The sequence below is a fragment of the Salvelinus alpinus genome, chromosome 7 (genome assembly GCF_045679555.1).
Source record: "Salvelinus alpinus chromosome 7, SLU_Salpinus.1, whole genome shotgun sequence".
NCBI classification, from domain to species: Eukaryota; Metazoa; Chordata; class Actinopteri; order Salmoniformes; family Salmonidae; genus Salvelinus; species Salvelinus alpinus.
Window position 1 is genome coordinate 66,093,000 of NC_092092.1, and position 15,049 is coordinate 66,108,048.

General features: G+C 43.6%; 1 protein-coding gene across 1 annotated transcript in view; it reads right to left on the minus strand.

The window, feature by feature from the left end:
• LOC139581496 (X-linked interleukin-1 receptor accessory protein-like 2) overlaps positions 1–15,049 on the minus strand; it is a 431,652-nt gene that overhangs the window by 212,387 nt on the left and 204,216 nt on the right. Inside the window, exon 3 of the mRNA XM_071411312.1 lies at positions 6,714–6,987. Coding sequence (XP_071267413.1) covers positions 6,714–6,987 — 274 coding nt within the window. The remainder of the gene's footprint in view (positions 1–6,713; positions 6,988–15,049) is intronic.

Consider the following 15,049-nt stretch of genomic DNA (forward strand, 5'->3'; position numbering starts at 1 on the left):
GCCAACCATTTTTATTTCAGAGAGGTCAAATTTTCTCCAGGTAAGCCTTTAAAAAAATTACGTACTCTCCCTAATGAGAAGGCACTTGTTCATCTGTGTTAGGTTCTGTATTTATTTTCTTAGTCAACCTTGTGTTCTGTTTCGTTGTGTTCTTGAACGTGGCCCTGCTTCTTTGTGTTCTTGAACGTAGCCCTGTCTTTCATTTTTGTTCATTGATTTCACCTGTGTTAGTTACTCAGCTGGTCTCATCAGCTCCTTATTTACTTTTGTGCCTTTGTGAGGTGTTGTTCGTTTTGACTCTACTAAGCCTTTTCCTAGCTCGTTTGTGAGAACCAGTTATAGCCTTCAGTCCTAGTTTTGATTCACCTGCCTGTTTGCCTACCTGTGTATGACCATTGCCTGCCTGTGACCCCGATTCCTGCCTTCTGCGAAGGTGCTCTGCGTGTGAATCTACACGTTTTTCTCCCTGAGCATTCATTACAATCTGTTTGCCAATAAGGAATAAAAGCAATTTATGTAGGTTAGTTTGAAATGGTTGTTGATGTTATTGGCATTAATTGTGATGCAATGCAAAAGATTTATGAGCTTATGAATGGATGTATCAGGTCCCCAGATGCTTTTGCAAGTCCTTCAAAATCTTTGTGGCGGGAATTTCCTACACAATCTCCCTGCCTCGATTGCTCTGCTGTCTGAAAAATTACATCAAACTCTTTGAAAGCACCTTACCAAAGATGGATTTCAGCGAGAGAGACAGAGAGAATTTTACATGCAACAGTTTAAATCTAAATGTAGGCAAATTCCATTGATTAAAATGGGGGGAGAAATTATTTTTTCCACCATTTCTCTGTAAGAGGGAGGAAGAGGAAAATGTAGTCAAGTTTTAAAGAGGAATGCTAAATATTTAAGAGAACATGAGCCCCCAATTTCATTTCAATAGGAACCACTAACTGGGAATGAACCACGAAGACCCTACTTCGGGAGCTATTAAACCTCTAGTGTAAATGACCTTTGGAGAAAAAAAGTAACAGACACACACTCTCACTCGCTCTCTCTCTCCCACTACACATACCAAGAGAAGATCAAACAGACAAAATGTACAAGGAAATTAAAAAAAAAGGAGTTGCTAGGCAATGGCAAGAAACAGTCAAGTGTGAAAGAATCCGAGTACCTCATCACTACACAGGATAATGGGGTTTCTGTTGACTCATGGGCCATTGATGAAACTTTCCATATCACTAATCTGCAGGAGTTGGTTCAACCTGGATCAATGGGTTTGTGTGAAGTTCAAGGTTAACTTCTCTAGGATAGGGGGCAGCATTTTCACGTTTCGATGAAAAGCATACCCAAATTCAACTGCCAGCTACTCATCCCCAGAAGATAAGATATGCATATTGTTAGTAGATTTGGATAGAAAACACTCTGAAGTTTCTAAAACTGTTTGAATCATGTCTGTGAGTATAACATAACTTATTTAGCAGGCGAAACCCCGAGGACAAACCATTCAGATTTCTTTTTTTTGAGGTCACTCTCTTTTCAATGGATTTTCATTGGGAATACAGATTTCTAATGGACCTTCTTGCAGTTCCTACCGCTTCCACTGGATGTCAACAGTCTTCAGAAATTAGTTGAGGGTTTTTCCTTTGTGTAATGAAGAAGTACGGCCATTTTGAATCAGGGTCACTTGAAGTGTCCTGTTAGATAGAGGCGCGTGACCAGAAAGCATGTTACAGATTGTTTTAATCCTGTATTGAACACAGATCATCCCGTCTTCAATTTTATCGATTATTTACGTAACAAAAAAAAACTAAAGTTGTATTACAAAAGTAGTTTGAAATGTTTTGGCAAAGTTTACAGGTAACTTTTGAGATATTTTGTAGTCATGTTTCACGAGTTGGAACCAGTGTTTTTCTGGATCAAACACACCAAATAAATTGTCATTTTGGATATATATCGACGGAATTAATCGAACAAAAGGACCATTTGTGATGTTTATGGGACATATTGGAGTGCCAACAACAGAAGCTCGTCAAAGGTAAGGCATGAATTATATTTGTATTTCTGCGTTTTGTGTCGCGCCTGCAGGGTTGAAATATGCTTATCTCTCTTTGTTTACAATGGTGCTAACTCAGATAATAGCATCGTTTGCTTTCGCCGAAAATCCTATTTGAATTCTGACATGTTGGCTGGATTCACAACCAGTGTAGCTTTAATTTGGTATCTTTCATGTGTGATTTCATGAAAGTTAGATTTTTATCGTAATATAAGTGGGACTGATTCTGGGAATCCAGTTCCTGGGGCCTCATTTATCAATATTGCGTGTAAACTATTCTACTAAAGATACTCTTTACGAAAGGAAATTTGAATGTTCGTACTCATAAAAAAAGTGTGATTTATCAAACAATCCTACAAACGTCATAATAATTGATAAATACCAATTGTTCTCAGCCTCAGTGCTCGGGCACAACCTCTTCTATTTGCATTTTGAAACCTAATTAACCATACACTGTATGGTCAAAATCATCCCTTCAAAGCCCGCTGGGAATATACAGTGCCTTTAGACCCCTTGACTTTTTCCACATTTTGTTACATTACAGCCTTAGTCTAAAATTGTTTACAAAAACAGGGTTTCAGACATGTTAGCCAATATTTTATAAAAAATAAACTGAAACATCACATATACATAAGTATTCAGACCCTTTACTCAGTACTTTGTTGAAGCATCTTTGGCAGCGACTACAGCCTCGAATCTAATTGGGTATGACTCTACAAGCTTGGCACACTTGTATTTGGGGAGTTTCTCCCATTCTTCTCTGAAGATCCTCCCAAACTCTGTACAGCTATTTTTAAAGACTTGTCCTGAAGGTACTCCTGCTTTGTCTTGGCTGTGTGCTTAGGGTCATTGTCCTGTTGGAAAGTGAACCTTCGCCCCAATCTGAGGTCCTGAGCACTCTTGAGCAGGTTTTCAGCAAGGATCTCTCTGTACTTGGCTCCGTTCATGTTTGCCTCGATCCTGACTAGTCTCCCAGTCCCTGCTGTTGGAAAACATCCCCACAGCATGATGCTGTCAGCACCATGCTTCACCGTAGGGATGGTGCCAGGTTTCCTCCAGACGTGACGCTTGGCATTCAGGCCAAAGAGTTAAATCTTGGTTTCATCAGACCAGAGAATCTTGTTTCTCATGGTCTGAGAGTCTTGGCAACTCCAAGCGGGCTGTCATGTGCCTCTTACTGAGGAGTAGCTTCCGTCTGGCCACTCTACCATAAAGGCCTGATTGGTGGAGTGGTGCAGAGATGGTTGTCCTTCTGGAAGATTCTCCCATCTCCACAGAGGAACTCAAGAACTCTGTTAGAGTGACCATCAGGTTCTTGGTAACCTCCCTGACCATGGTCCTTTCCCCCCGATTGTTCAGTTTGGCCGGGCGGCCAGCTCTAGATTTTCCAAACGTTCCATTTAAAAATGATGGAAATACTGTCTACCCTCTAACACAGCCTCATATGGTGAAGCTTCACATTACAAAATTATTACACCTCGTCTAGTAGAACACAGCCTCATATGGTGAAGCTTCACATTACAAAATGATTACACCTCGTCTAGTAGAACACAGCCTCATATGGTGAAGCTTCACATTACAAAATGATTACACCTCGTCTAGTAGAACACAGCCTCATATGGTGAAGCTTCACATTACAAAATGATTACACCTCGTCTAGTAGAACACAGCCTCATATGGTGAAGTTTCACATTACAAAATGATTACAGCTCGTCTAGTAGAACACAGCCTCATATGGTGAAGCTTCACATTACAAAATTATTACAGCTCGTCTAGTAGAACACAGCCTCATATGGTGAAGTTTCACATTACAAAATGATTACAGCTCGTCTAGTAGAACACAGCCTCATATGGTGAAGTTTCACATTACAAAATGATTATACCTCGTCTAGTAGAACACAGCCTCATATGGTGAAGCTTCACATTACAAAATGATTATACCTCGTCTAGTAGAACACAGCCTCATATGGTGAAGCTTCACATTACAAAATGATTACACCTCGTCTAGTAGAACACAGCCTCATATGGTGAAGCTTCACATTACAAAATGATTACACCTCGTCTAGTAGAACACAGCATTTTAACAATGATTGTTTAAGTCTAGACCCGTTGTAATGTATTTACTGAAAACAATTTTATCCACTGGTTGGTAAGTTACCCATAGATTTGTCTTTGATGTGATTCTATTAAAGCCAGACAGATCACTCTCCATCCCCTCTTTGTAGACATTTATAACAATAGTCTCTGCCCAGGTAAATATACATGTGGTTTTGAGAGAGTTTAAAAGTTGATTTATGTCAAAGCTGAAGCTTGAACATGTAATATTTGAATTGAACTGGCAAGCGTGGTAGCGTAGATTCAGCCAGTGTCAAAGAAGAGACTGGCTTCTCTGGCTCTCTGTCTCTAACGGGCTTCTGCATGGACAGATGAATAGAAAGGTGAAATACCTGGACCGCTTTGAAAGAAAAGGTCTGTGACATCCGGGCGATTGGAGAGAGAACAATTATCTTATGAGGGGAGAAAAAGACAGGTGGCACATATTACTTTACAGGCCTCTGGGGGATAGCCTACCTCAGATAATGTACTGCATACGTGTTGTATAAGAGGCATCCCTCAGACTTTGGGAACATGTGTTGCATTTCTCCTCGGCATAAAGTTATTGAACAAAGCTAAGCGTGTGTCCATTGTTTGGGGGAAGGTGTGAAATGCCTCTCCCTCCATCAGTGCTGTGATGTGGGAGGTTCGTCTAGCCTCACTGGAGAGAATGAGAAATAAAGGTGTGGTGAATCTGTCTCTCGAGGCGCATTAGCCGGGCAGATTGCATCGACTCGTTGGCTACAGCTTAACATGTCATGCTGGTGCTGTGAGATTCTCTGGCATTCAGGCATGATTAGTCACTGTTCATGTTGCAATAAAACAGGACATCGCCTGGTACCCCATATAACTGCCATAAAGGCCTCAATGGCAGGGCTAGTGTGTGTTTGTGTGTGTGTATCTGTGTATGTGTTTGTGTGTGTGTGTTTGAAGATGTCTGTTTTATTCCAAGTGGTCTGCGTAGGGGGCCTGAGCCAGACACAGAACATTACCCCTCCTGCGGTCAGTAGACCCTATGAGAAAATACATTCCTTCATTCCAGAGCCACCCTGTCATTTCAGAGCCACCCTGTCATTTCAGACACAGCAGCATCTGCCAATGTCATTTTCCAGCAATTCTCTCTCAGAAGACTATAGATTCCTACCTTTAGATTCAGAACTGGGTGCTGCCAGCCTTTCTTCCTCTGTGCTGATTGTAGTTTTGTATCATTATTAGGAGTTTCAGGATTCTGGGGTTTAATTAAAGAAGCAGCTTGGGGATCTACAGAAACCCAAAACACCACTTATTTGGATTTCTGTTCCTTTGGTTTCAGGGATCAAGAGTCACCATTAATGGAAACTAAAGCGTGAAAACAGGACTTCTCTCCTCTTTTCACCTTTAACGTCTTTGACAGACAATTAATTGAGTTTGGAGGATATTGAGAATACTTCATAAAGATACATCACTGGATACAGTATCTTATATTCAATAACACATTTCACAGGGCTACATGCCACTTCAATTTCCAGTATTGTTTTTTCTTCTCCTTCCAAACGATCTGTCGTTTGGAAGGAGGCAAAAGAAGGCAAAAGAATAAGGCTCAGCTTGATGACTCTCTAGCTAGCTAACACATTGGAATGCATTGCGCCTGGCTGTCTGAGCTGTGGCGGTTGCTATGACCAACTCGTGGGACAGTAAGTAAAATAAGAAGCGAGATGAAAGTGACAGGATCTTCTCCTAAATAGACTGTTAGCGTAGCATGAGGGGAGTGCAGAGCGAGGAGAAAACACGTATTATTGGCCACGGAGAAGCATCAGCTTTGTTAGAGAGGGGCTGGATCTTCATCTGAGGAGAGTTTTGCTGAAGCCTCTGTCAGATTGTCTCTATTTTCTATTCACCATTGACTCTCACGGTAAAGTAGCTAGGAACAGTGAAAATATTTTTACTAGATGTTATAAAAACACCTTTTATTTATTCATCAAATGATTTGCAGGTTGTTTGATGTAATAATCCGAGGAGGGAATTCTAGCACAATCCTTCTCGCATAGAACTGACAGGAACATCATGGATTTGATATTAATGATTTTGGCAAAGCCTATTCTTTTGTGGAATGTCAGTTACATGTTCCGCAACACGAGTCAACCACAGTTCAGTGTCAGGGGTGAACTAACCTCGCAAGGCCAGAAATGCATTCCTCCGCGAGGAAACTAAACATAGCATGCGATGTGGATCTCTCCCTCCTCCTTATGCTGTGTGCAATCGCAGGGCTTGCTTGGCTGGCGCGGTGGGTGTGCAACAAGGGGGCTGTTCAGCATCACAATAGACACACTGACTCACCACAGTAGCTTTGGAAAGTAGATGTAAACTAAATGGATAAATTAGGGGCTCTCAAACTACTGTACAATATGTGGGACCACTAGCCAAGATCAGTCATGCATGAACTGTTATCCAATGAAAACTCACTTCCTGAAAATGTGGGCTTTCAATGAGCTGTGAATGACTAAAATAAGCATGGTGCTTGGTTGGGGGTTACTGTAAGAAAAGCTAAACTGTTTGATTCCTCAGAGGCACAGGGACTAAATAAACCCACCTCAGGACGCAGGTGTAGAAGCCGTTGTCCTCCAGCTCAGCTGAGCGGAACCAGATGGAGTCATCCTCCTTGCTGAGCCGATGGCCGGAGAAGATGATAGGCTCTTCAGAGTCCCCTTTGTTTTTGTACCAGATGAGCCGGAGCTTGGCGCTCTGAGTCATGGAGTAGTTGGTCCTGATGTAGCTGTAGAACAGGGCGCACTTCACCCTCACTGGTTCCCCTGCTAGGACCCGGTACCTCTTCAGGTCTACCGACCAATCGATGCAGCCGTCCACTGTGGAGGAGGAAGTAGTACATGGTTAGGGGACTAGTGTAAACAGAGTGGTTGTTGGTGTCATGCAATACTATGCTTGCTAAAACTAGGAACTAAGAGCCTAAACCTCATCCTACAATGCATGGAGCAATGAAAACCCAAATCCACCATAGTCCCTTTGCCCAAGAAAGCGAAGGTAACCTACCTAAATGATTACTGCCCCGTAGCACTCATGTCGGTAGCCATGAAGTGCTTTGAAAGGCTGGTCATGGCTCACATCAACACCATCATCCCAGAAACCCTAGACCCACTCCAATTCGCATACCGCCCCAACATATCCATAGATGACGTAATCTCAATCGCACTCCACACTGCCCTTTCCCACCTGGACAAAAGGAACACCTATGTGAGAATACTATTCATTGACTACAGCTCAGCGTTCAACACCATAGTGCCCTCCAAGCTCATCAGTAAGTTAAGGACCCTGGGACTAAACACCTCCCTCTGAAACTGGATCCTGGACTTCCTGACCTGCCTCCAGGTGGTAAGGGTAGGCAACAACACGTCTGCCACGCTGATCGTCAACACTGGGGCTCCTCAGGGGTGTGTACTTAGTCCCCTCCTGTACTCCCTGTTCACCCACGACTGCGTGGACAAACACGACTCCAACACCATCATTACGTTTGCTGACGACACAACAGTGGTAGGCCTGATCACCGACAACGATGAGACAGCCTATAGGGAGGAGGTCAGAGAACTGGCAGTGTGATGCCAGGACAACAACCTCTCCCTCAATGTGAGCAAGACAAAGGACCTGATCGTGGACTACAAGAAAAAGCGGGCTGAACAGGCCCCCATTAACATCAACGGGGCTGTAGTGTAAAAGATTCTTGGTGTCCACATCACCAACAAACTATCATGGTCCAAACACACCAAGACAGTCGTGAAGAGGGCACGACAAAACCTTTTCCCCCTCAGGAGACTGAAAAGATTTGGCATGGGTCCCCAGATTCTCAAAAAGTTCTACAGCTGAACCATCGAGAGCATCCTGACCAGTTGCATCACTGCCTGGTATGGCAACTGCTCGGCATCTGACCGTAAGGAGCTACAGTGGGTAGTGCGTACGGCCCAGTACATCACTGGGGCCAAGCTTTCTGCCATCCAGGGCCTATATAATAGGCGGCGTCAGAAAAAAAGCCCATACAATTGTCAGAGACTCCAGTCACCAAAGTCACAGACTGTTTTGTCTGCTACTGCACGGCAAGCGGTACCGGAGCGCTAAGTCTAGGACCAAAAGGCTCCTTAACAGCTTTTACCCCCAAGCCATAAGACTGCTGAACAATTAATCACATGGCCACCGGACTATTTACATTGACACCCCCCTCAATTTGTTTTGTACACTGATGCTACGCACTGTTTATAATTTATGCATAGCCACGTCACCCCTACCTACATGTACAAATTACCTCAACTAACCTGTAACCCCACACACTGACTCGGTACTGGTACCCCCTATATATAGCCTCGTTATTGTTATTTTATTGTGAACTATACTGTTGGTTAAGGGCTTGTAGGTAAGCATTTTACAGTAAGGTCTACACTTGTTGTATCCGGTGCATTTGACAAATGAAGTTTGATTTGATTTGATAATAGATCTACAGACAATGGAAGCTACTAGGCCTATACTATGGGGGTCAAATTCAAATGAATCCTAAAGTATTCACACTGGTGCCTTGCAGTAGGATGAAAATCTAATTTCATATTCATCTTCTCCATTTGGATTTTCATTTGCATCCTAAATGGGAGCTCTCTAGCTAGGCTTCAAAGACATTTCAAGTTGTACTCGGTAATTAGCAGCCGCTCTCCTCTCTCTCCATTGTCATCCATAGGTGAGTAGTGGGGGAAAAGCCACAGGAGCCAGTAATGATGAGCCAGTCAAGATTGCCTTAATGCTGGTGAGCTTTGAACCCGTGACACATGGTGAAACAGTAGCGTATGACAGGGAGAGGCAGAGAAGGTCATAGTCACGATCAGACTAATGCAGGGTTATTTAGGATAAACCAGTTAGCAGCTATGGCACTGCTGTTGTAGAGAGGCAAAGAAAATAATTTAGTCTACCATGAACACAGTTAATTGTCAAATAATAACTACTTTAAGATGTACTGTATCTCTATGGCCAAAAATGACCAGTGAATTGCCTGAAATGGACTGCTACTCTTCTCATTGTGTGACTACAGTACAGTAGGATGCTTTGACATTACAAACCCCAAATGCCAGGTCAGCCAGTTACATGGATGGACAACTCATTGAAGACATGAAGACAGTCTTTTTGTCATCTGTCATAATAGACATTGAGTCAGAGGAACATAAATACGGATGTCAACTAGAAGAGAAAAGCTGACAGCCCCAATTGCCTACAGAAACACAGTTGCACATCAGTGGAATTACAGACTCCAGTTACATGTCCCAGCTCTCTGTGTCCTATAAATATGTTTTACATTGAAAAACTGTCCATTGTAATGTGTTGAGGTCTGCCACCAAGACGATTTACAGTATAGATTCTATTATTTTGGATAATTATTTGTCATGCCAGGTTGGAAAATGAATTCCTGACATAGACAGGAAGTAAAAATTGACAAGGGGAAATTACATCCATCAAGTCAGCCTGAGGAGGAGGAGGAGGAGGAGGAGGAGGAGGAGGAGGAGATGGCTCCGAACTGCAGGCTGGAGCCAAGGGGAGGGGTTTACAATGGAAGGTGATGTTCCCTGAGTTTATTTGTGAGAGCTCAAACGTGTGGGAGATGAGATGCAAGAGAAGCAGAAGCGGCACGCATTAGTTCAATCTGCTAGGTTAATGTACTGTCTTTCAGACAAAAGGCACAGCCAACCAACGCTGAGTGCTCAGGTTACAGATTACATAAACTGGCACTGGAGAAGCAGCCATATGTTGCCTGAAGTCACAGCCACAATGCACTTTTCTGAATGATTCATTCATCATTGCCTCCCTGATGTTTGCCACTGTGGCAGGGTTGAGGAGGGAGCTATTCATTGTGACGATGAGGCCTAACAAGCCAGATATATAATTCCAGTCAGCTGCTGCAACAGATCCCCATTTGCACAGCGCCACCTATAATATTTGAGTCTGAAAATAACTTAGAATAAAGTAGTAACCAGGATGTGTGGAAAGTGCAGTGTCATAAAGCAGGCCAATGGTGGAACGGACTGAACTTATGTAATATAACAACCCAATGTCATGAAACTGTCCATTAACTCTCTCACCTTTTCAAGAAAAGCCACTGAAAAATTGAAATATAGTCTGCTACAATGGTACATAAAGGCATCACCATGAAATACACACAGTGTGTCGGCACAAAGGGGCTGTATAAACCAGTACTGAGGTCTCTAGATGCTGGTCGTCAGCCCTCACAGCTACTAAGCCAAACAGAGAACCACAATCCATTGTAAAATCCCGTGTAGATCTCAGCACCTGCTTTAATAATAATAGCTTGACCTGGCTGCTGCACACTGGCCAAGTGTATCATGAAGCAGTATAGCAATTTCAGCCATGACAGCTGAGAGCAGGAAAAAAGTCAACGTCAGAGCTATAGCCCACCAAATATTTTGTGCTGATGTGCAATTTCAGTCCTTGCATTTGATAGTTTGTTTAGGATTTTCTTGAGAAATGTGAATTAATAGCTTTTAGTGGACATGTAGCTTTACAGAGGTATAAAACGGGGGAGCAGGGGTTACAGCCATTTCGATATAAATCTAGAAATGAGTTACACTCCGGCGCAGAAAAAACAATCTTATCAGAGGAAAATAAATATGTTATGGCCCCCTCCTGTTATGGAGCTGGAGAAGTGTGGAGGGTTATGGCCCCCTCCTGTTATGGAGCTGGAGAAGTGAGGAGGGTTATGGCCCCCTCCTGTTATGGAGCTGGAGAAGTGAGGAGGGTTATGGCCCCCTCCTGTTATGGAGCTGGAGAAGTGAGGAGGGTTATGGCCCCCTCCTGTTATGGAGCTGGAGAAGTGAGGAGGGTTATGGCCCCCTCCTGTTATGGAGCTGGAGAAGTGAGGAGGGTTATGGCCCCCTCCTGTTATGGAGCTGGAGAAGCAGTTTATCAACACACAACTTGTAGGCCCTTTTAAATAAATAGACTTGACCACAGAGGTCCGTTCAGACCACAGAAGGGATTTACATTTATTTGCCATGTCAAACACGTAAATCCTCTGTAAGGTATATTTATTTTGTTTTCCCAGTCTCTCGAATTTGAATATGGCTCATGCACATTATTATACAGCACATCTTACTAATGCAGAGGGACTAATGAGTTAAACAATACCACTGTGTATTGTGTGTAGGAATCTTACATATATATACAGTATATATATATATATATATATATATATATATATATATATATATATATATATATATATACACACACACATTCATGTCTTGATGTAATGATGGACTGTCATTTGTCTTTGTTATTTGAGCTGTTTTTGCCATAATATGGACTTGTTCTTTTACCAAATAGGGATATATTATATATACCACCACTACCTTGTCACAACACAACTGCTTGGCTCAAACACATTAAGAAGGTAAGAAATTCCATAAACAAGGCACACCTGTTAATTGAAATGCATTCCAGGTGACTACCTGAAGCTGGTTGAAAGAATGCCAAGCGTGTGCAAAGCTGTCATCAAGGCAAAGGGTGGCTACTTTGAAGAATCTCAAATATAAAAACTATATTTTGATTTGTCTAACACTTTTTTGGTCACGACATCGCTTCGAGGCAAGTAACACTGAAACATGCATGAGCGCATCAGCTGTTCTGGACGACTGTGTGATCCCGCTCTCCGCAGCCGATGTAAGACCTTTAAACAGGTCAGCGTTCACAAGGCCACAGGGCCAGACGGATTACCAGGACGTGTACTCCGAGCATGCGCTGACCAACTGGTGGGTGTCTTCATTTTCAACCTCTCCCTGTCTGAGTCTGTAACACCAACATGTTTCAAGCAGACCACCATAGTCCCTGTGCCCAAGAACACTAAGGTCATCTGCCTAAATGACTTCCGACCTGTAGCACTCACATCTGTAGCCATGAAATGCTTTGAAAGTTTGGTCATGGCTAACATCAACACCATTACCCCAGAAACCCTAAACCCACTCCAATTTGCATACCGCACCCACAGATCCACAGATGAAGCAATCTCTATTGCACTCCACACTGCCCTTTCACACCTGGACAAAAGGAACACCTATGTGAGAATGCTATTCATTGAATGCTATTCATCCATTTACAAAATAGCCTCCAACACTACTCAACAAATTGGATGCAGTCTATCACAGTGCCATCCGTTTTGTAAAAAAAGCCCCATATAGTACCCACCACTGCGACCTGTACGCTCTCGTTGGCTGGCCCTCACTTCATACTCGTCGCCAAACCCACTGGCTCCAGGTCATCTACAAGTCTCTGCTAGGTAAAGCCCCGCCTTATCTCAGCTCATTAGTCACCATAGCAGCACCCACCCGTAGCACGCGCTCCAGCAGGTATATCTCACTGGTCACCCCCAAAGCCAATTCTTCCTTTGGCCGCCTCTCCTTCCAGTTCTCTGCTGCCAATGACTGGAACGAACTGCAAAAATCACTAAAGCTGGAGACTCTTACCTCCCTCACTAGCTTTAAGCACCAGCTGTCAGAGCAGCTCACAGATCACTGCACCTGTACATAGCTCATCTGTAAATAGTCCATCCAATCTATCTCATCCCCATGTTGTATTTATTTATTTATCTTGCTCCTTTGCTCCTCAGTATCTCTACTTGCACATTCATCTTCTGCACATTCTACCATTCCAGTGTTTAATTGCTATATTGTAATTACTTCGCCACCATGGCCTATTTATTGCCTTACCTCTCTTATCCTACCTCGTTTGCACATGCTGTATATAGATTTTTTCTACTGTATTATTGATTGTATGTTTGTCTATTCCATGTGTAACTCTGTTGTTGTATGTGTCGTACTGCTTTGCTTTATCTTGGACAGGTCACAGTTGCAAATGAGAACTTGTTCTCAACTAACCTACCTGGTTAAATAAAGGTTAAATAAAAAATAAAATTAATTAAAAAAAATAAAAAAATTGACTACAGCTCAGAGTTCAACACCATAGTGCCCTCAAAGCTCATCACTAAGCTAAGGACCCTGGGACTAAATATCCTGGACTTCCTGTGGGGCCGCCCCCAGGTATCATCATATCCGCCACGCTGATCCTCAACACGGGGGCCCCTCAGGGGTGCATGCTCAGTCCTCTCCTGTACTTCCTGTTCATTCATGACTGCACGGCCAGGCACGACTCCAACACCATCATTAAGTTTGCTGATGACACAACAGTGGTAGGCCTGATCACCGACAACGATGAGAAAGCCTATAGGGAGGTCAGAGACCTGACCGTGTGGTGCAAGGACAAATCAAATCAAAAAACGTTATTTGCCACATGCACCAAATACAACAAGTGTAGACTTACAAGCCCTTAACCAACAGTGCAGTTCAACATCTCCCTCAATGTGATGAAGACAAAGGAGATGATTGTGGACTACAGGAAAAGGAGGACTGAGCACGCCCCCATTCTCATCGACGGGGCTGTAGTGGAGCAGGTTGAGAGCTTCAAGTTCCTTGGCGTCCACATCACCAACAAACTAACATGGTCCAAGCACACCAAGACAATCGTGAAGAGTGCACGACAAAACATATTCCCCCTCAGGAGACTGAAAAGATATGGCATGGGTCCTCAGATCCTCAAAAGGTTTTACAGCTGCACCATCGAGAGCATCCTGATGGTTTGCATCACTGCCTGGTATGGCAACTGCTCGGCCTCTGACCGCAAGGCACTACAGAGGGTAGTGCGTACGGCCCAGTACATCACCAGGGCCAAGCGTCCTGCCATCCAGGACCTCTATACCAGGCGGTGTCAGAGGAAGGCCCTAAAAATTGTCAAAGACTCCATCCACCGCACGGCAAGCGGTACCTGAGCGCCAGGTCTAGGTCCAAGAGGCTCCTAAATAGCTTCTACCCCCAAACCATAAGACTTCTGAACAGCTAATCAAATGGCTACCCCCCCCCCCCCCCCACGCTGCTGCTACTCTCTGTTATTATCTATGCATAGCCACTTTAATAACTCTACTTACATGTACATAATTACCTCGACACCGGTGCCCCCCGCACATTGACTCTGTACCGGTACACCCTGTATATAACGCCCACATTTTGTTAGGTTACAGCCTTATTCTAAAACGTATTAAATTGTTTTTGTTCATCATCAATCTACACACAATACCCCATATTGACAAAGCAAAAACAGGTTTATAGAAATGTTTGCTAATTTATAAAAAATATACATAAAAAATATCACATTTACGTAAGTATTCAGACACTTTACTCAGTACTTTGTTGAAGTACCTTTGGCAGTGATTACAGTCTCGAGTCTTCTTGGGTATGACGCTACAAGCTTGGCACACCTGTATTTGGGGAGATTCTCCCATTCTTCTCTGCAGATCCTCTCAAGCTCTGTCAGGTTGGACGGTGAGCGTCGCTGCACAGCTATTTTCAGGTCTCTTCAGAGATGTTCGATTGGTTCAAGTCCGGGCTCTGGCTGGGAAGCTCAAGACATTCAGAGACTTGTCCCGAAGCCACTCCTGCATTGTCTTGGCTGTGTGTTTAGGGTCGTTGTCTAGTTGGAAGGTTGAACTGTCGCCCCAGTCTGAGGTCCTGAGCACTCTGGAGCCGGTTTTCATAAAGGATCTCTCTGTACTTTGCTCTGTTCATCTTTGCATCGATCCTGACGAGTCTCCCAATCCCTGCTGCTGAAAAACATCCTCACAGCATGATGCTGCCACCACCATGCTTCCCCGTAGGGATGGTGCTAGGTTTCCTCCAGACGTGACGCTTGACATTCTTGGTTTCATCAGACTAGAGAATTTTGTTTCTCATGGTCTGAGAGTCTTTATGTGCCTTTTGGCAAACTCCAAGCGGGGCTGTCATGTGCCTTTTACTGAGGAGTGGCTTCCGTCTGGCGCCACTC